Source organism: Vanellus vanellus (genome assembly GCF_965231255.1).
Source record: "Vanellus vanellus genome assembly, chromosome: 1".
Lineage (NCBI taxonomy): Eukaryota > Metazoa > Chordata > Aves > Charadriiformes > Charadriidae > Vanellus > Vanellus vanellus.
The window spans coordinates 107,341,840-107,363,708 of NC_138905.1; the positions used below are offsets into that span (position 1 = coordinate 107,341,840).

General features: G+C 36.5%; 1 protein-coding gene across 1 annotated transcript in view; it reads left to right on the forward strand.

Annotated features, from left to right (window-relative positions):
• The window catches only part of GBE1 (1,4-alpha-glucan branching enzyme 1), a gene marked incomplete at its 5' end in the record, with an annotated part of 179,229 nt that overhangs the window by 58,698 nt on the left and 98,662 nt on the right, over window positions 1–21,869 (forward strand). Inside the window, 4 exons of the mRNA XM_082496920.1 lie at window positions 12,427–12,552; window positions 13,950–14,085; window positions 16,606–16,696; window positions 17,873–18,082. Of these exons, the coding sequence (XP_082353046.1) occupies window positions 12,427–12,552; window positions 13,950–14,085; window positions 16,606–16,696; window positions 17,873–18,082 (563 nt within the window). The remainder of the gene's footprint in view (window positions 1–12,426; window positions 12,553–13,949; window positions 14,086–16,605; window positions 16,697–17,872; window positions 18,083–21,869) is intronic.

Genomic DNA, 21,869 nt, shown 5'->3' on the forward strand with positions numbered 1-21,869 from the left:
TTGTATTTGCCTCAGCTTGAGGGGGTAGGGCATTTCCTTGCTCGTAGTCTGTTAAGTTCCATGTCAGTTGAATTTCATGTCTTAAATGGTGTGTAGGATGGAAAAAAATAAAATCACTACGCCTGCAAATTCAAACAGTGAATGAAACAAAGTGTTCTGCAGCATTGTGGTGTATAACCTATGTGCAAGAAGGAGCAGTCATGGCATTCCTGGCATTTTGAACTTGGGGAAACAAGACTTAAGTCATTTAGCATATACATTTCTAGATATTGGTGGTGCTGAATGGGAAGTGTAAAGCATTAGTTAAAGCTGTGGCAATACCCTTCATGTTTCATTACTTGATTGCGAGACACGCAGAAAGTTATTGTTGAATTCTCTGGGTTACAGATTAGATTTACTAGCAGGGAGAGTTGTTATCTCTTTGGAAGTTAAATGGTCTCTTGACTTGGCCTCTTTGGCTTTGGTAAACAATGTGCAGCCACTTTGTGGACTCATAGGAGAGGTAGCAGTGATGAAGCATTGTAATGCAGTGCATTGTTGTTCTTTAGGGCCTTTTTTTCAGACTGAGTTCAGCTCTTAAGAATATTCTTGCTCAGTTATTTTGGCAGGCTTAGTTCCCCTGTGACTTGAAGACTAGACAATTCTTTGGTTGGAGGTTTTGCTATTTAAAAATATTTTTTTTTAGTTTGTCCATACAGAAGACTAATTGTTTCAGTTGGTATTGGGTGTGTGTAAAGTAAAATGTGGGGTGTTTTTTTGGAGGAAAAGGGAGAGAGATTTTAAAGAAGGGAACCTGAAGTGGAATTTAAAGTATGAGATTCCCTATTACGGTGTATATCAACACAGCTGTGGTTTTTAGGGGAATTGTTCTTGTTTTGAAGATAGGGCCACTAATTAGGTAAAACTTCTGACACTCTCTTCAGTGTGACTTACTGGTACATGCTTCCTAATTTTCAGCTGTATTTGTCTATAGACAAACAGATAAGATTATAGGTGAAGAAGAAAGTAGAAGATGCACTTCAGTATTCTAATGGACTTATTCCACACCTTTGCAACCCAAGTCTTGTCTGAGAGAATCTGTACTGGCAACACAGCCAACACCAGAGCTGTTTGAAGAGGAATTCTCTGAGGTGTTATGATAAAGTATTGAAGGTATGCTACTTTAGAATATCAGAAAGCAGTTAAGTTACTGCACCTAACAAAGTGAGAGGGTCAGGTGAGCTCATCCATGATGGATGATCTCAGAACAGAGGGAACACATGATTCTCTGTACTTTTTTACTGTCCACCAAAGAATGAGATCTAAGGTGTTGGGGATTTTTGAGTTGTTGGGCAGGAAGACAACAGCAGGAGAAGGGAGAGAGCAGTGGAAGGACCATTTGGGGCTGTAGGCTACCCCAGGTATAAGACACTTGGAGTATGTGACAGGTAGTGGAGGTGTTGAGCGTGATCTGCCTCATCCTCAAAAGATGTTTCGCTGTCGGTTTGAAACAGATGTGAATAGGAGCATCAAAAACTAAGCATGGTATGCCATGCCACAACCACCCAACTATAAGATGCATTATGCAGCAGTTGTCCTTTATACAAAGGCTTTATAGTTGAGGATAAGTAATACTTAATGCTTGGGTGCCCCTATTACATACTTCAGCAGCTTCTTTTCTACTTGACATGGCTTGAAACAACTCTAATAAGTTACACTTATTGTGTGTAATGTGCTTTATTATTATGGTTGCTTTTCAAACCATGCTCTCCTACCTGAAGCCTCTGAGTTACAGAATACATACATGAATGCTTTTATATTATGCATACAAAGTTTATAGTCTTTGAGCTACATTGCTGTTATAGTAACTTGATTTTGGTTAAGTTGCAGTGGGGAAAAAAGTATTTCTTGAACTGTGTATTTTAGAGATTCCAGTTTTTCTTTGACTTATTAATATGATTTTGAAAAAGGTTTTCAAAATCTGGATTGTAGACTGAAAGAAGTTTGAATGCTGTCCTGCAATATAGATACATGTGGTGTTTTCCCTTTTAAAAAATAAACTGGTTGTCCCTTGATACTTAATAATGCCACCTTTGTGTAGCTAACAGTTATAAAGCCTATTGCTTCTTTCTGTAGAAATCCATGTACTTTTAGGATAGTTCATGATGATTAAATGAAGTATTATCTCTATACTTTTGCCTATTGAAATCTATTGGGAATGTTTCCATGTAGTATTGCTTTCACTTTTAACCATTCTCCTATGGTTTCCTGGATTTTAAGTTTCATTTTCCTATGGTATTTTTATCTCTATCTGCATAGATACTTTTGGTACTAGGCTACTCTCTATCTTTTGAATATTTTTATGTTCAAATAGATAATACAGTATTTTTGTTAGTATTTACTAATTTCTCTTAGTTTTCTAAGAGAAGCATGGAAGTAGAAAAAAGAGCAAAAGCTTTTCCTTTTTAATCTGCTCTAGTAAACTAGTTAAACATGTTCTTAGGTTCTTCACTATAATTGAAATGCGTAATTCACAAATGGAGCTACATCTCCCTCTTTTGGAAAATCAAGGCATGACTTTGTGAGTTGGCTTTGAAGATAGGCTTTTGCTTCTTTCATATCTTGATTATTTTTATATTTTTAATTTTTTTCTTGCTACGAGGGAGAAGGGAAGGGGAAAGAAGGGAGTATCGTGAACAAATACTTAATCCCTTGTAAGTTTAGAGTCTAATAGCTGATGTGATAATATATTCACAGAAAAATAATCTGCACAGCAAAGACTCCTCTCCCAATGGCTTCTGAACTGCACAGATTCCTCTGCGGAACTTTGTTAAACGTGTGTAAACCACCTGAGAAGCATTACTATGTGTCTGATAGCTAAGGAGTATTTTTCAAATATTTGTTTTAAATTCTTGTTCCTTTAGCAGATTTCTCTGCTAGAAAATTGCTTGCAAGATAAAACAAACAGCAGACAGCTTTGTCTTGACTGACTTAATTTTGACAGTAATCTTAAATTGATGAGGAGAAAAAAAAAGTTGGAGAAAGGGAGACTTGGAGTAATGTGATTGGAGTGTTCTATTACCTTTTTATAGTGTAACTGATTTGCAATTTAGGAAGGAGAATAGCCTGGCAGAAGAAACACACTGTCCGTTCTATCAGAAACTTCTTTTCAAGGTTTTTACTCAATTCGCTTGTTAGGAAATAACTTCAGTGACTGAAAGCACCTTGACCGATACACTAGATTTCTTGGTTATTTGCAGCCGTAGGAATAGATTATGGTAAAGTTTTTCAGCAGAAGGTGAGTTCTGGAAACATCTCCTGTTTTCCATGCCTCCTTCCCCACTGATTTGAGTGGAGGGTCCATTTGGGAAGGTACTCCTGGCTAGGAGAAGCTGAAGTGTTGAACAGATTCTGATTCCTTTTCCTCCTTGCTGCCTCTTCTGAGCTTTGTTAGGCAGGGCTGTGCTGTAGCAAGAAGAGTAAGGCACTAGTGAAGAAGCTGTGTTCGCTTCTTCATTCCTTGCCTTCGATTTCTGAGGCTATTAAAGAAGGAAGTGTTTTATCTGATCTCTAAAATCTGTCAGGTTGAATGAGACAATTGCAGAATAAAGCTCTTAACACTGCTGTTCTATCCCTAATTTTTGTCAGGCTTTTGTGGGTTTTTTTGGGGTGTGTTTTTTTTTTTTTAATCAAAATCTTTAAAGCGAACTGTGTCAGTCAAGGAACCCTGAGTTGTGGTCCTGGGTCCTGCAGCAGGTTGCATTACCTTACCAGAAAGTGCTCTGCTGTGGTCCGATATATTAAAAACTAAACATACAAAAACATTGCCTCTAGTGCTTCTCTTGCAAACCAGTATGACCTGTAGAAAGAGAATTTTAATAGTTGCCCTGTGGTTTTCCTCTGTGTGTGTGGGGAAGGCAGGGGTAGTGATGTCATTTTTAGTTACTTTTGTAAATGGGCTCAATTTACGTCATCCGCTGCCAAAAGATCATCAGAACTGTATTCTGTCCTGGGTGCTAAACTCGGGATTGGATGTGCTTTGTGGAAGAAAAGCATACATCTAAGGTGTAGAGGGAAAGGTATTTTCAGCTGATTATAAAACTTCACTTCTCTATTTCTGTAGCAACTTGAGGGGGTTGAGAAAAGGATGAACTAATTAAGACAAAAAGAAATATGATCTTATAGCAGGATTGTATCAGTGATTTGAATGCAGGAACTGTCTTTGAAACTGAACTGCATTTATGAAATAAATTCCAAGATCATGTTTTCTTACAGCAGCAATATGTCCTAAGTATAAAGTCTTGGAGAGATTAAATGTAATTAGTTTGGATTCTTTTGTATTGTTGTAAACTTGTAGTGCTTTCAGTTACCCAATTTTTGCAAAAGTAAAAATACAAAATAAAAAAATATAAAATTTACAGTGTATATTATACTAAAAAATTTTGGTGTACAAGCAGTTGTTTTCCTTCCCAATGCACTCTTAGAACAACAGAAGGAGGGGAAATACCTTGATGTTTAATTTCTAATGAATTTTATGTATTGGAAAAACCTTGTTAATATTATTGCAGCATCTAACACAAACTTCCTGGAGAGTCTTTAAGACCTAATCCTATCATGATTTTAGTTTTTGGCTTGAACTTACTTTCAGATCAGGTGTGTGTTATTGAGATGAGGTGGTGTTTCCACCTGTGTTCTTGCGGCTTTTACATAGATAATCTTGTCTCAAAATGAATAAATATGAAGCTAATGGAATACTATAAGTTGTAAAATATTGAAGTAATAGCTTATTGCCCTTTATAAATAACAAGTTACTGAGATTTCTGCATTTATATTAAAGCTAGTCTACTCTCTTATGTTAGCTATTGTTGGTTTGATGGCCAATTTAATTTCATCATTGTATTAAAAGCCACATATACCAACAATCATTCCAAGTGCTTTCAAGCTATTAAAGTAATGAAATAATAATACAGTATTTCAGAGGAGTTTATTGGCTTGCATATACTCATCAGTTATCTAGTTATTGCCTCCTCGTTTTCCTCTCCAACTCAAGTATAAACGACAAACCACTATATAACAAATTTTCCCCGCTGCAAAAATATCAGTCTTAAATCTTTAAAAAAAAAAAAAAAAAAAAAGCCCAGCAGATGCTAGTTATAAATGAAAATAAATATCTGAAAAAATAAGGAATTATCAAGACAACATGGCTTATTTTTGTTTCTAATGTTTGACCCTGTATCGTTGTCAGTGGAAACAGAGGCAGATGACTTAAGAGAACACATCATAATTGAATACAATGCTCATGCATGGAATTAAAGTCTGATTTAGATGCAGGAACTGAAAGCTAAAGGAGTGGATGCCAGGCAGAGAAGCTGTCTGATCTTGTATGTAATAATTCAAATGGCTTTTATTTTCCCACACTGTTCTGAAGATCCATGTGTGTGTACACTGGAAGACGAGGTAGCCAAATGAAGCTGATGTGAAGAGAAGATGAAGGTGGGCAAACACAGAAAGGGGATATTCATAAACATGAATCTTAAATGTGGTGTTTTGTGGCCTGCATAGTTTCGTCTGTCATAACAATAGCACAACCACATTAAGCTCCAGTGTACACATGGGTTTACATTTTATCTAAATTTGTATTTGTGTCTAAACTTTTGAAGTTGTTAGACTTGCAAAACTTTCAGACTTTTTATTGTTATATATAATTTGAGAAAAAATGTGTGGCTTTTGTTCATAAAAAGCCAACAAATTTCAGAGTCATAGTAGGTTGAAAGTCGTCTGAACCTAAGTGCCAAATTTTCCTTTAAATGCCCTGAGACATTCAGAAGGGGTTGGCAGATGTGCTGTAGGTGATATGGAAGACCCATGCTATTTTGGAAAGGCAGAATAGTGGATACCCAAGAGTCTCAAAAATTTTCAGTGTCTTAGAAAATTGAGGCCCCTGAATCTCACTTGTCCTGCATTGGAAGCACCATTAAATTAAATGAAACGTATTTCAGCTTCTGAGTTGCTCCAATGTGTTATTGCCTTTTCTGTATTACACTAGACTGCCCTCAGAGTGATGGTTTCTTCTTAATTGTGATAAACTGGTTTTGAGAGCTTTAAACATCATCAAAACAGACCTGTAAACGCTGTACTTAGGAGCAAGCAGTAGGATAAAACTTACTTCATAAATTCCATATACTCTAGTGGGACATTATCACTTTGATACTAAAGTTCTTGTGAGATTTAGGTCCTGCTTGTCTTCCAGTAGTCCAACATTTTGAAAATCGGAATGCATCTTTGCACACCAGTCTTTACATACCTTCAAAGCTGGCCATTGTTGGCTATGTGCTTGCTCTTATTACAGCCATATGTTTCAGGTTTTCTAGTGATTTTTATCTGGGTTTGAAAGCTCTTACTTCAAAATGAATCCCTTCAGCATTGATCCCTTAAACCTCGGGTTACTAGGACATCTTTAACTACCTTGGGTGTACTCATCTATGAAATCCACTGCACTAATTACAGTGGTTTCGGATGCTGAACTTCAAATGTGCTGACCGTTTTCAGACAGAAGTGTTGAAAACACACCCAACGTCTCTATAATGGAAAATGCAAACAAACGACACATTTTTAACCTTTATGTACAAATGATGAACAGCTTAGGTTAAGCTCTTCAGTTTTATTGTTTTACAGTTGTACTTTTGTGAATTGTATATCAGTGCTATGTCTATTTTTTAGAGTAAATTGACTTTTTAATGTCAAATTTTGAAGGACGTTTTCATTCTGTCTTTCTGTCACTTGCTTATTTGTGCAAGAGCATTTATTTACATGTATTAATACTGATATTTCACTTGAAAGCCAGAATCATATGACATTGAAAGGTCATCAAGGATTTTGAGTTTTTACATGTTGTGTGACTGTGTTTACCACTAGAGGAGGGAAAAAAAAAAAACCAACCCAAAACTATTCAGGTGAGCTATATGTGGTGTTAATGTAGGACAATTCTGCATGAGTAACTTTGAATTTTCCTTAATCTTGTGTTAGAAATTTTCAGTGGGTAAGCCAGCTGGGAAACTATGGGAAAGTAGCAGAAAAAAGACTTTTTAGTAGAGAGTTCTGTACAGGTTAGCTGTTGTAAAAGACTTCCTCGTCTCAACAGAAAATTGTCATGTTGCCCATGTGTTATGCAGTTTGATAGTAAAATACTACTCTATCTTATGTTTCAGACAAAAATGTTTAATGTAGGTGTTGGCGAGTTGTCTTTACCTGGTTTTTGTCTGTTTGCTTTTCTGTCCTTCTAAATTTGGGCAGTGTAAATGTAACTCTCTATATACATTTCTTTCCTTTTAACTTAGTTTTGACTGTTTCTTAACAGTTTAAGCACTCAAACTGAGGAAGATGTTATTTTTCCTAGGAAACTTGGATTTCCTTTTTCCCCCTGCACTTGTTCTGTTTGTGTTTTCATATTAGTAAGCGTTTATATTAGTAAGCGTTTAAAAGGTAACTTCAATCACAGACCTGAAGAAAGCCAAGGGTAAGCCATAAGGTGAGTACATAACTGTAATATGAAAACATATGCATGACAAAGGGCTGTTTGGTACATGTTATGTGTATTAAATGCCTACTGCAGAACTTCTATATCCTATGCCTGATTGTTTATTACATGTGACAAATAAGTTTAACTTTTATTTTTCTAGCAACTTTATCTGTATTCTCTATTTTGTTCTTAAAGATGTATGCTCTATTATATGTTCTTTGGAAGCCAGCAAAAGTGGAAAAAACAGAAACACAATGACTATTTTTACCTTGGATTTTCTTTAACTAAAGCTTAAATAAATGTAAAACAGGTTAGCTGTTATTAAAGTCTAAACTTTTACCAGTTTGTTTGGGCCACTTGACAAATGCATTTCATGCTATAGTAGTATGCATTTTAAAAGGTTTATTTAATGGGGGCTGTAGCGCTTATATCAAATGGTATATTGTGCCTCCTCATATACCTTAAGGAAAGAACAGGGACATACCTCTTAAAAATTAAGTAGGGAAATCCCAAGGCCAGTTTGAAGAAGTCTTTTCAATGAACATCATGATTTTATGTATGTTCTTTAGAGAAGATTGTTGTGGTAATTAGAAAATGTAGACTTGGCTATAAAATTCTGATGAACTAAGTGGTACCTAGCTTAGGTTATGCATCTTAACTTTGAAGAATTAGTTTGAAATGAGTTAAAAAAGCAAATTCAGAGCAAAAGTACAGTATCTGCTAAATACTTATCAGTACTTTGTCAAAAGGGCTGTTTAATGACTATATTCAGTATTCTTTATGCATATATAGTCTGTAGCAGCAGGTGGAGAGTATACATGGTAACTACTTTTTATACTGGAACATCGCAGAGAATGAACTGCAAGTAATAGTCTGGGGTGAGTAGAGAAAGAGTTTATCTTTGGTTTATGTGTCTTTCAGTTTTAGGTGTGTGCTTTATATTATCACTACTTTTATTACAACTTTTATTTCTTTTTAACTAATTGTTTCAAGAAATGCCAAAGCAAAGGAAGGAATGAAAGCTATTGGACTATTTCAGTTAGAGTTATTTTTCTCAGTCTAGGGCTGAATTACTATTTGTTTTGGGGTGCCATTCAACGTTGGTGTGTTTTTTGCTCTTGCCTTAGCTAAGCATGATGATGTGGGAGTTCTGTCTCAAACTTTAGACAGTATTTGTCTGAATTCTTCCTGCTTGTAACTTACTAATCGACTTTCTACAGTGCCAGGAGAGAGGAATAAGAAGTTGATTGAGTATAGAGCTTGGCAATTGAGGAAAGGAAAGATTCAGTAAATGGGATTGACATAAAATTAAGAAAAGGCTTAAGCAAGCATAGGAAATGAGAATTGAAATTGTTAGGGATCACTTGATAGAGGTCTAAGGAAACTATGTGGATTATGCTCTTGTAAATCAGAGAACAACAGGATTTGACTTTACCAGCTTTAGTGTTGTAATGATTCCTTTTCTGGGTTAGCTGCGTTTCTCTTGACTATGCTTTCTCTGTGCACAGCCCACAATGTTAAAAAATGACAGCAATACAAAAGCAAAAATGAGGTTTCTGCTGTTATGGTGGGGTTCAACTGGATACAACCATGGCTGGATATATTTGGAAAATATTCCTTAAGAAGACCTGCACTATGAAGAAGGCAACAAATAAATTTTCTGAATGCTTGTTTAAAATAAATGCTCCCCTCACTTTTAGAGTTTTTCTGACATTTGCGTGGTTAAATTGTATGACTTCTTTGGTTGAATAAATGTATCCTTTTCTTTAGAACATGGGAGGTTTCTTATTTCTTTGCATAATAAAACTGTAAGTTCTAAAATAAAAATGAAAACAAAAAAATTAGATTGTGAACCTCAACCTAGAACCTCAACATAGAGCAGATTTAAGTCTGTTAAGACTGTTAAGTGTGTAAACCCAACCCTTGCAGAAAGTGGTAGATTAGCACTACCTGTTTATGGCTCTGCGTTGTTATTATTGTAATATATGACAAATATATGTATGCCTCTGCTTCTTGGAAGTTTTATTTGTAACTATTAGAATTCTGGGTGTATAAGTTGGTTAGGAACTTGTAGAAGTTACTATAAAAGTCTCTCCGTTCCTGAAAAGTCTAACCAATAAACTTGACCTAACAGATGCTTTGAATAACAGCAAAACTAATATTTAAACAAAATGACTTCTGAAAAACTGGTAAATCAAGTGCCTTGAGGCCTCAGGAATGAGGGGAAAATATGGTCAATTTGAGCTGAACAACAGAACAACAAAAGTTCTTCCGTGATTTCAAAAGGACGATTGGATACATGTCTTAATCCACACTTCTACAGTTATAGTTAAAAAAAGCGAAATAACTGGTTGCGCATTTATGTGTGTTTCTAATCTCTGGTTTTAAGTGTTTTTCATTGCTTAATGGACTAAATTAAAGACTATGGTTTCGGTATTTCATAATTAATAACCTTTTTCTTCCCCCCAGTATCATCTTCAGATTAAACCTGTAGTACACCTAATTAAATAATGTTCTGACTTTAGATTAATTACCTCATATTTCTTAAAATAAAATGTGCCCACCCCTCATAAGTCTATATAGTATAAATTACACTAGAGTATTAGAGAAAAAAGAAGGCTAACTTGAGTAGCTAGGTATGGTGGTTATATGCAGTAATTATCTTATTTCTGTACTGGGTAAATTGGGACACATTAGTAAAACAAGGAATAGCATCACCAGAAGTACGATACCAGAAGGAGGAGATAATTTTTGTTATTTTAAGAGTAACCTTTAAATTGTCAATGCTGTCAGCCAGGAGGATCTTTATGGTGTTGACATAATTTGCAGAAATACCCTTTTGGCCAACTTTGCTAGCACAGTTGACAGAGGAGAAAAAAAAAAAAAAAAGCCATGCAACTGCATAGTGTTTTTAATAATTTTTTCATACCTTTTTCTGATTGTGGTTACTCTCAATTACTCCTTCTTAAAAAAATCTGTCTTGAGTTGTCAGAGTTATAATAATATACACTGAGAGACACAGCAATCATACTTCCTTGCTTTACCAACTTCCATTAACCTACTGTGTATACATATTTGCATCTTACTTTCTCCTGTGGTTGGGTTAAGGATACAGATAATTATGACAAGAATGAAAGAAACTTGCCACAGGCAAAAAGGCAATTCTTTGATAATTGTCTTCTTCCAAACTACTTGTTAGGAATTGGGGGGGGGGGGAGTAGTGTTTTTTGTTTGTGTTTGGTTTTTTTTTTTTTTTAATAAAAAAAAGAAAGAGGGGGGGAGGCTCAGCCTCCCTTTTTCATTTGAGGTTTCTTATGGTGGTCATAGAAAAAATACCCCCCCCCCCCCCCCCCAAGCAACAACCAAACCAAAAAAAACAGCTATCAACTTAACAAAAGCAGAATGAATACTTGCTCTTACATTTCTGGGTTCTAAATTTGCACACAGATGGTTACTGTTTTATCAAAGCAAAAGGGGAATGGTGCTGTTCCTTCTCCTCTGAGGAATAGGGGAGGTGGTGTGAGGTGAGAGAGATGGAGCAGGATTCTTTCTGCATCTTGAGAAGAAAGGCCTGACAGCAACTGGCTTTGTAGGATAGCTGCTTTAATAAGAGTAAGAGGAGAAATACTGATAATGAGCAAGTCGCCTCCAAATGCTGTGTGGCATCAGGCAGTGCCCTGGTAGATTTTTCCCATGGCATGATATGTGGAGCAGATCCTGTTCTTGGAGAGAAGCTCTCCCTTTTGGTCATTCAAGCTAGTATATATTTGCTTACAAGAAAACAACTCTGCTCCTAAAGCATGTTCTTGTGAGAATTTCTTGCTGCACTTTTAGACAAAGGCAAGGCCATGTGGGTGGCATAGTTGCTGGTACCAAGGGGCAGCTGCCTGCAGGTTTCTCCATTATGCCGAGACCGCTGAGGTTGTCCTGCAGCCAAGGGACACGCACAGCACAGCATGGACCTGTTGTCCCTAGCTCTTAAATGTGCAATGCTCTCCAGTCAGCAATGTTACATTCCACCCCTTGATTCTCATACCCTTTTCCAAGGGTATTTTGGAAGTTACAGATTACGTTAATTAATAAAGCAGAGGTGGCCTGTTCAAGATCACCAACTCCTCAGACCTTCAGCAAGGTCCTGGTACAACATTATCCTATTAACTATTTCAATTTTGCATTTGTTGTGTAAAATTATAATAATCCAAAAGAGCTCTTAAGTTTGTGTTTGGTCACTCTTTTCATCTCTTGTTATAAAACAGAGGAAACCAAATGTGGAAAGTAAAACTGATGATAATACTTTATCATTAGAATGATGAAGGAATCCAGAGAAACTGAAAGGAAGCAGAAGCAGCTCAGTAATTTAAATTTTACTCTTTTTCCCTGTTCTTGGCCTGAAAGCTGTCCTGTGCTGCTTGTGTTGATCTGTGGTTCTGGTCTATACGAGATATTGGTCAGGACTTGCAGAGTATAGAAAAGAAGAAGGAATTAAGATATTAAAATTGGCTTACTATATTGTTTGCCAAGTATGCAAATAACAGTTCTCATCTTGATGGCGTTATACTGTATGTCTATTTAAATTTATAAGAATGTTGCAGGGAAATAGCAATGACACGGGAAATTAGGGAACCCAATAGTAATCCATTTGGGAAGGCTCTTTTTCCCATTACTTATGAAGCTTACACGCATATCCTTACCTTTCAGCTCCTGCTTGTGAACATCACTCCTGTGTCTGATATACCTGGTTTGCTGTCCCTTTGCAAATCATCTCTGTGAACAGGGTCATTCTTCCTTGTCTTGACTTGCATTGTGTATTTGTGTTCTTTAAATTAAATTTCTGTGTAGTGTACTATTTCATTCTCTGCTATTGTTTACATGGGAAGTGTTACATGAATTATACATGACTGCATGCATATGTTGTGGTTATTTTATAGGTGGTGATTCGTGCTCAAAATGGTGAACTCCTGTATCGTATTTCACCTTGGGCGAGATATGTAATCCGTGATGAAGACAAAGTAAATTACGATTGGGTACACTGGAATCCACCACAGTCATATATAGTAAGGCTTAAATATTATTTTCAAAAGGTGTATACAACTATGTAATGTGTCTTTGTATCCCTGCTTGGAAGGTGTGTGGGGGGGCAGGTTGTTCCACAAAAAGAGGGTAATGAACTAGTCACCTGAGACATGAGGAGTTTTAATTCATGGCTTTGACAGAAACAAGTGGCTTTAATGATGAATGTAGTTGAGCTCCTTTTTCAGTCTCCTGTAGAGTATCTAAGAAATAGTTACCCATTAAAGTGTCATTTTAACCTTGGCTTCCCGTATGGTAGGACTAGGCGGCCCTTCCTGGTATAGAAGAGAGCAGAGAATTATCAGAATTGGGTTTAAGAATTAGTTAGACACAAATACAAAGTTCAGTACTCCAATAATAACTCAATGTTGTATGAAGTTAGAAAAAGCTTTCAGAAGTAATGTGCTCATGCTCCAGCCAAATTCTAGTTTCTTCGTAACAGGAAAATGCATTTATTGATTTTTAAAGCCCTATTTCTCATGTGCTGCTATAAGGAGGGGGACTCTTTACATGATACATGAAAAATATCCTAGGATAACATTCAGAAACTTCAGACTGAGTGATGTTATTTCATATTGTTACACTTTTTGGTGTTTTCACTAAAAAATGGTACGCAGTATTCTGTATTAGAGGTGCTGCAACCTCTGTTTTGAGCTAAATTTTAGCACCCACCTCAAATTATGAAGTATCTGTTTGACAGAGAAAGGGTAACTCACATGGAAAATATTTTTTAAAAAAATCACTACATAATCTACAGTAACTTTCTTATTTAGGTGTATAGTTTGTATGAATTTAGTGACCTACCCTGTATCTATGATGCTGTGTGATACCTAGATTCTATTTAAGGGGAGGAGTGAGGAGGTAGTTGGAAATACAGTGATCTCTGTGATCTAGAGTGAAAAGGAGGTGAGAACATTTAGGGTGCAGACAAGGCCTTACTGAGTTAAGTCAGAAAAAAAAAAAAAAAGAGTCCTTCTATGAACAGCAGAGCAACTTCAATAACCTGCAAAAAGCAGGTATGCTTAAAAAACCACCCTTATCTTTCTATTGTCATGGCTTATTTTCAAACAAGCTCCATAGTAGTTCAGAACAACTTTATAGTATAATGGCTGCTATAAACTTATATACTTCAGTGGGATTTAAAAAGAGTATAAGAAAAGTGTTGAATCACAGATGTCCAGTTTCTTGGTAATGAAGAATGTTAGTTTAAAATAGATATTTGCTTTAACAGTTTAGAATGCTTAATTACTCTGAAATATTTGTGCTCTTGGAGGAAAACAAAACAAACCTCAAATTGTTTTTCATCTTGTGCAAATTATGCGATTGTGACATCATTTCCAAGCTGTTGTATCCTAACAACAACTGTTTTTTTTCCTTATAGCATAAGCATCCTTCCCCCAAGAGGTTAAAAAGCCTAAGAATCTATGAATCTCATGTGGGGATTGCTTCCCCAGAAGGGAAAGTAGCTTCTTATAAAAACTTCACATACAATGTACTACCTAGAATAAAGGATCTTGGTAAGTAATTACAGAGATACTTGCAGAGATAAAATTTTTATGTGCTTGTGCTCTTATTAGAGAAGATAATTATCAAGTGTCTATAGATCTTTTATATTTTCAGATTACGTGTACTATAAAAACAGGTTGTTAGGGCAACAAAATTTATAAACAAGTTGAAATCTATGGAGAAGAAACAAAGATTGAAATAGGATATGTGGATCAAAATACATTCTGTAGAATTTTAAAGCAAAATGTGATTGCAAAAGCCTAGGTAAATATTGCAGAGCAGTTTGCTTTTGGCATGGTTTGCTTTCAGCTTGAAAAAGGACGTGTTTTTGTGAGATAGTCTTCAGAAAATACTGTGCTCTTAATTGGTTCTACTAATGTAAATCTTGATTCTGAGGAAAAACAAAGAAATACCTGGATAGAAAGTATTGCCCTTTCTGTTTGCCAGAATAAGCGTGGTAAATTTTTTATCCCTGAACAGTTGCTATGAAGCATCAGAACATGGAAACTTTAAATCCTTTTTCAGAAAAGATCTTCTAGTCTGTTGGAGGGGATGTATGAAACAGCTGACATGATTATCTCAGGAAGCATAGCAAAACTGTTAACCTCAATTTCTATTTGATGACTTTTTTTTCTTCCCTGTGTTGTCTTTGCACTGTTTCTACAATGGACAATATTAGAACTTGCTGGCTTTTACTGCCCTGTGATGAAATACGTTTTGCTACAGTCAACTGTTAAAAAAAAAAAAAAAAAAAAAAAAAGAAAAAAAAAAACAAAAAACAACCAAACAAAAAAAACCTGGCATCCATGGCTGAGACCTCTGTGGATGGTGTCTGTGCTTATGTGTTGTTTGTTTATTTATTTATTGATTTATCAGAGTGCCTGAAGAACCAATATGTTTTTCTTGTATATTTGCCTGTTAAGTCAGTGTTTTACAGAATGTGGCTTTTGCCTTTCAATAAAGTTGAGCTTGCAGGTGAGATGAGGGAGGCCTTCCAACAAGTATATATGGATTCCACATTGCGTATCTGTGACTCTTTCCTTACTGTCAAAGAATTTCACTCGTTCCAGGAGGCTAATAAGTTTAACAGAATTATGAAAGCTTTCTGCTTTACGTACAGATTTTTCTTTGGGGAAGAGAAATGTCATGGAAATGTCGTGTTATTACACCATAAAATAAAAGGAATATCAAATTTAGGTAGGGTATAAAGAAATGATAGATAATGTTCATTCTTATTTACATTAAGTAAACAGTGTGGGAATTAAGCCTTTTTGTTTTTTAAATGTATTTTTAAGGGCTATTCGATTCAGTTTTGGAATGTCTTCCTTGTTAGGACAAGCTTAGAGACATCAGTATTTAAGAATGCTAAGATATTAATAGTTTGTAGAAATATGTGCATGACAAATAGCAAAATAAATAGGAAGCAAATCGAATGAGATTAATTTGATGCTGTGTTGCTGTTTGTTTATAAAAATGCTGTAAATAAGAATAAGTGCAATGAGTCTGAATTATGGAACAGCAATGAATCCGACGAATTGCTGAGCTCATGCCAACTATCTTCTAATAATAACTTTTATAGCTGCAAAATTTAAAAACAAAACCAAGAACAATAGAAAAGAAATTAGTATCTTGTCTAACTGAAAGAATGAAGTGGAGATTTTGGTTAAACTGATAAAAAGAAGTGGTGGTGGTGGGAGTGTCAATGGACTGTAGATTAAACCTGAAAATTATCTTTCACTGATAGTCCTTATTTGTTAGCTACTTGGGGCACTTACTGATATCAAAGATAGCTTTAGTTAAGATGTGTGGTAAGTCTTGTGGCTTCACCATCAGTATGTTGTTTTCCCTTTAGATTTCCCTCCCTTAATATTGCACTGCACTGTCTTAGGTGATACATGAGACAGCGTGTCCCCTACCCTTCTGTACTGCCTTAGTCCTTTGGTAAACTCAGAATAAAAACACATTACTTCCGTGTTTTCTCTTTTTTGAAAGACTTCTGTAGAGGGGGAATGTAATCATTAAAGTTGGAAAAAAGTGTTTTTGAAGTGGTAAAAAAAGATTTCATAGGGCATAAGCTATAGTACGTGTAGCCAGCGATTACCCCTATACCCTCTGACTGCAAATGTCAAAAGTGAAGCAGAAGTTCAGGACATGCAGATTGGCATAGTTAATATTCTGAAGTTAACTTCAGAATAATCTTATTTTAACTTCAAAATATTCTTAAAGTTAAAATGGGAATATTCTAAGTTAAAATAAGCAGACTTACTGCTTTCTAAATCTGAGAGATTCCATAAACCTGGTTATATGTAGATCACTTGAAAAAGTGATCATTTCATTTTTAATGCAAGATCATGTAAGTATAAACTATTAGGTAGAATTACTTGAACGAGACTGAATCTTCAGTTTAATGATTAGAGTTAGAAGCAGCTCAAATAAGCGGAGACTGGAATGGATATTACAGGTGTTGAATCCTCTTTTAACTATCCTTAAGGTAGGGGTTGGTGTTTTTTGTATTTCTTCTATTTTTATAGGATATAACTGTGTCCAGCTGATGGCTATCATGGAACATGCATACTATGCCAGTTTTGGGTATCAGGTCACAAGCTTCTTCGCAGCATCAAGGTAGGTTTAAATACTTCAGCATCCTCTGTTCTTTTACCTTACTCCCCATCCACTAAAATCACTATGCCAGTATGTGTGTGTCTGTAAGCATTTAATGGAAAGGGACAGTAATGGCTTAGGTATTTGCTCTAGCTTCCTCTTAAATCTGAAGTCAGTTTGGCTTAGTGATCAGCTATTCTGTGAAACACTTTGTGTAGGAAACAAACAAAAAGGTTAGAAGTAACTTCAGCTGTCATAGCATATTCCAGCTAATCCAGCTTCAGCGGTCTTTATGCATGGGTTTTGTGTTCTGGAATTCTTGGCAGTAACAAACATGATGTGTAAGTCATTATTTTATGATAAACAGAACTACACTGCTTGTTTGTAATAAACTTGATTAAAGTCATGGCTCTGTGTGTTCTGTGGGAACTTTTTCCCATGCTTGTAACACACTGTACTTCGGTTTGAGGCCTAGGGTGAAAATAGATGGAAAATATATTCAGGTAATTGTTAAGAAAATCATGATAAACAATGTTATGTTGTGATTTCCCCCCCCCCCCCCCCCCCCCCCCCATCTTAGTGAAGCCCTAGTTACAACCAGGCTAGATTTAGATAGACAGGAATTTTAACTGGCTTAATTAGTTGAACGAAAGGTGTGTCAGACACAGGAGACAGAAATCTTTAAAAACAGGTCGGAAAATAGTGTAGTACCTAAAACAAATAACTAAGCAGGACAGCAGTAGACAGTGTATTTTGGGGACTTTCATTAATTTACATATACTTTTGTAGTGGATTACTTTATGCACATGGGTTACTTTATTCCAGTAATATAAATATATTCTTATCCCTTACAAAGTAAGGAAATGCTCAATATTAAATAGAAGCTTTAAGCTGTATCAGTTATCTTTTATACTGAATTTGATTTATTGACAGATTAAAAGGGAAGAATAAAACTTTGAAATTATTTCTGTAAAACATTGCATGCATGCATGATGTAATTTTATAATTAGAAAAACGTTTTAATTGTCAGTTAGTAAGAAATAGCTACGAGAGGCTGAAATAATAGCCTGCGTGCAACTGGAAACTAGGTGATGAAGTACTTCTGATTTTGATGTAGGTTTTATGAGTAATGTTCAGTATTGTCAGCTTAAGTTCAGATTGTATCGCTCATAACACATTGCATTTTCATGCTGATAGCCGTTACGGAACTCCAGATGACCTGAAAGAAATGATTGATGTTGCTCACTCAATGGGCATCACTGTTCTGCTGGATGTTGTGCACAGCCATGCATCAAAAAACTCTGAAGATGGTCTCAACAAATTTGATGGTACAGATTCTTGTTTCTTCCATTCTGGTCCTAAAGGAACTCATCAGCTCTGGGACAGCAGGCTCTTTGACTATGCAAAGTAGGTATAAAATGTCACTTCAGGTGTGTTAATGGTAATTATTTCTTACCAGTTCTAGTAAAACTACGCTATTTGCCCAACTGGAAAAGTCATTTGGGTTGTTCAACAGGTACAGTATGTTGAGTTTACTTTGCAAATGCTAAATGCTGATTCCTTTACTTTGCTAAATACTTAAAATCTAACACTAAATAGTAGTATTTTAGGTTTTGTTATTCTTCTGTCATCTATGGCTACATATGTACATATTGTATACCAAGTGCATTGTATGTATTATATAATAACTACATAGTATAATTATATGTCAGCGGCATGGACAGTGGGGTCAAGTGCACCCTCAGCAAGTTTGCCCATGATACCAAGCTGTTTGAGGTAGATACGCTGGAGGGGAGGGATGCCATCCAGAAGGACCTGGACAGGCTGGAGAGGTGGGCCTGTGTAAGCCTCATGCAGTTCAACAAGGCCAAGTTGCAAAGTCTTACATCTGGGTCGGGGCAATCCCAAGCACAAATACAGGCTCAGTGGGGAATGGCTGGAGAGCAGCCCTGAGGAGAAGGACCTGAAGGTGCTGATTGACGAGAAGCTCAACATGAGCCAGCAGTGTGCGATCACAGCCCAGAAGGCCAACCGTATCCTGGGCAGCATCAGAAGAAGTGTGGCCAGCAGGTCAAAGGAGGCGATTCTGCCCCTCAACTCCACTCTCGTGAGACCCCACCTGGAGTACTGCATCCAGCTCTGGAGTCCCCAACATATGAAGGACATGGACCTGCTGGAGCGCGTCCAGAGGAGAGCCATGAGGGTAATCCAAGGGCTGGAGCACCTCTCCTATGAGGAGAGGCTGAAAGAGTTGGGGCTGTTCAGCCTGGAGAAGAGGAGGCTCCGGGGAGATCTTATTGCAGCCTTCCAGTACCTAAAGGGGGCCTGCAGGAGAGCTGGGGAAGGACTTTTTACTAGGGCATGTAGCAATAGGACGAGGGGGAATGGCTTTAAACTGGAAGAGGGCAGGTTCAGATTGAACATTAGGAAGAAGTTTTTCACTTTGAGGGTGGTAAGGCACTGGCACAGGTTGCCCAGAGAGGTTGTTGAGGCCCCACCCCTGGAGGTGTTCAAGGCCAGGCTGGATGTGGCCTTGGGCAACCTGGTCTAGTGGGAAGTGTCCCTGCCTATGGCAGGAGGGTTGGAACTCGATGATCTTCAAGGTCCTTTCCAACCTAAACCATTTTATGATTCTATGATATATATATATATATATATATTTATTATTTTAAAATAGATTCAAATATTTTATGTAGACATCTATTTAAATATTTACTATAGGAATATATTATATTTGATTATATACTTATATATTATAAAATGGATTTGTATTTTCATATTCTATACTACATTTATATGTAATATATTACATATATAATATATAATATTTGTATATAGAAATTAATAATCATAAAAGCTGAAGAACACTTAAGCTCTGGAAATTTATTGTTAAACTGTCAGATTGTTGAAATGTAGCAAAAGTTTTGCTCCAGGACAACTAACTCCGTTCCAAAGAGCTTCCGGAGCTTGATAAACACTTAATACAGAGCAGGGATCATGTTCAGTAGGCAGTTTTAGGGCCCAGTTTGGGCACACAATTAACTAGTATAAATATAGTGTGTGTCAAACCACATGTTAATGCCAGATGATTATTAGTGTTTAATATTGTTTACTTTATATTCTCTGAGGTATTGAGGGTGAGGGGATTTCTTCTATGCTGAAATATTTCAGTGGTTTAAACAGAGAAACAGGCACAGGCAGCCATCTCATTTCAGTGTCCTCCTCCCATTTTTCCCATGTTTCTTCACCCCTGAACCACCTTGATTCCTCCCTTTCCTTGTCTTTGATTCTCCTCCTAAGCATCCCACAATAAGTTTGGCACAACCCCACAATCTCCTTAAAGCGTTGCTTAATAAATTCTACACAGTGTCACTCACCTCTTATTCCATGATAAATTTGTTGGTTTTTTTTTTCCCCCTTGAGATGTATGATAATCTTGTTTGCCCTTCTTGTCAATTACAAAGTTCTGGTTTAACCCTTTCAAGGTTACACTAGAGTGGTTTCTGTGGTGGCTTAGCACTCAGCGACTGTAGAGTTCTGGTCTATTGTTAATCTGTTAGTAGTTAGCTTTTGTGTGCTGCAAGTTCAATTTACACCCCACCCCACCCCACCCCCCCCACACCCACCCACCCACCCATGTTTCTACCTCGCTTGCATTGAATTGCCATTAACTGGATATGCTTATGTTGCAGATGTCCTTAAAACTTGGATCAGAATTATGTATGTCAGTTAGTTGCCAAAAAAAGATTTTTCTTCTTGTACTCATAGGCTATACTCTTGAGGCTGACAGTTTCATAGTTTATGGGGGTTGTAACTGTTTAAGAAGGTCACTTTTGCAGAAGTAATGTTACATAGAATAGGTCAACTGGCTAATGGAAACTCTTGCACAGTAACTCACAATTTCAATTAAACCAAGTGACCAGTGTAATAAGTGACTTATGCACTATGTTACTTAACAGGATGAGCTGTTCTTTATTTCCTTTTTATTTGGGACAATTTAATTGATGAATTCAGGGGGCCGTTTTGAATTGTGATTTTAATTATTATAACAAATGCATTTTAGTATGTCTAATAATTTCCTCTGAGTCGCTTCCTATTAATCTTTAAATTCATATTCAAATAAATTCTATTTCAGATAATCATAAGGCTTTAATATCAATACAATGGTATTTCACATTTTATTTCATTTTATGCTTGTCTATAATCAAGTATGTGGGTACCGACTTCTCTAGTGAGAAAATAAATTGAATGCAATTATGGACCTTTCTCTGTTCCAAGCAGATGCAGGGTCATCTTGGGAAAGGAAGTGGTGCTAGTATTGACTGTTTTCGAAGGATTTGTAAATGAAAGAAATAGCACACTGCTTTCTGGGTACCATTTGGCAATGTTAAGCATTTAATCAGAACTGAAGAACTTCCTACATGGGTCTGTTCGGTCAGTGATATGTGCCTGTACTCGTTGAGGAGGGACACAGCTGCAAAATTGCTCTTCATCCTGTGTAATCAGAATAGATGGCAAACTGAATGCTGGAAAGGGGGGGAGGGAGAAGAGCTGTGAGGGGGAGAGAAGAGATTAGGAAATAGCAGAGACTAGAGAAATGTAATCTGTGCTCTACTGATGAGAAAAAATAATGCTCTGGATGACTGAGGGTCCCTCATGTCATTCCCCATCCCCTGCCCTCTAATGAAATGCAATAACAAATTGGGGTTTCCTTTTTTAAACTATTGGGTAAACTCCTTCTTCCCCTTCAAGTACAAGAAGCTGTGCAGTGACCTGGTTTTAGTCATTAAGGGCTTCTTCAGTCCTAATATCTGAAACACTGAGTGTTCTATGTTTGTTTATAGTAAACCTTTAAGGCTTAAAAGATACAACAATCATATTTATTCTAAGTTGCTCAGAATTGATTAAAAAATGGTTTGGGTTTTTTCTCCTTTTTTTTGTGTGTGTAAAGGTCATGAACAAAATTGGGAAAGAATCAGAACTGTCATTTTATTGAAAATGTTTTGGTTTTTTTCCATGTAGGCTTTATTGACATGCCTGGTCGTTTCCATACCAGTAAATAAGCAGTTCTAGTCTGAAAGAGGGGAGTATGAAAATCTGTGAGAGACTCGAGTTGCATGCAGATGTTCAAAGTTTGCTGAAAATAAATGACACCAAACACAATTTATTAAATGATACACAGAAAACCTTGCTT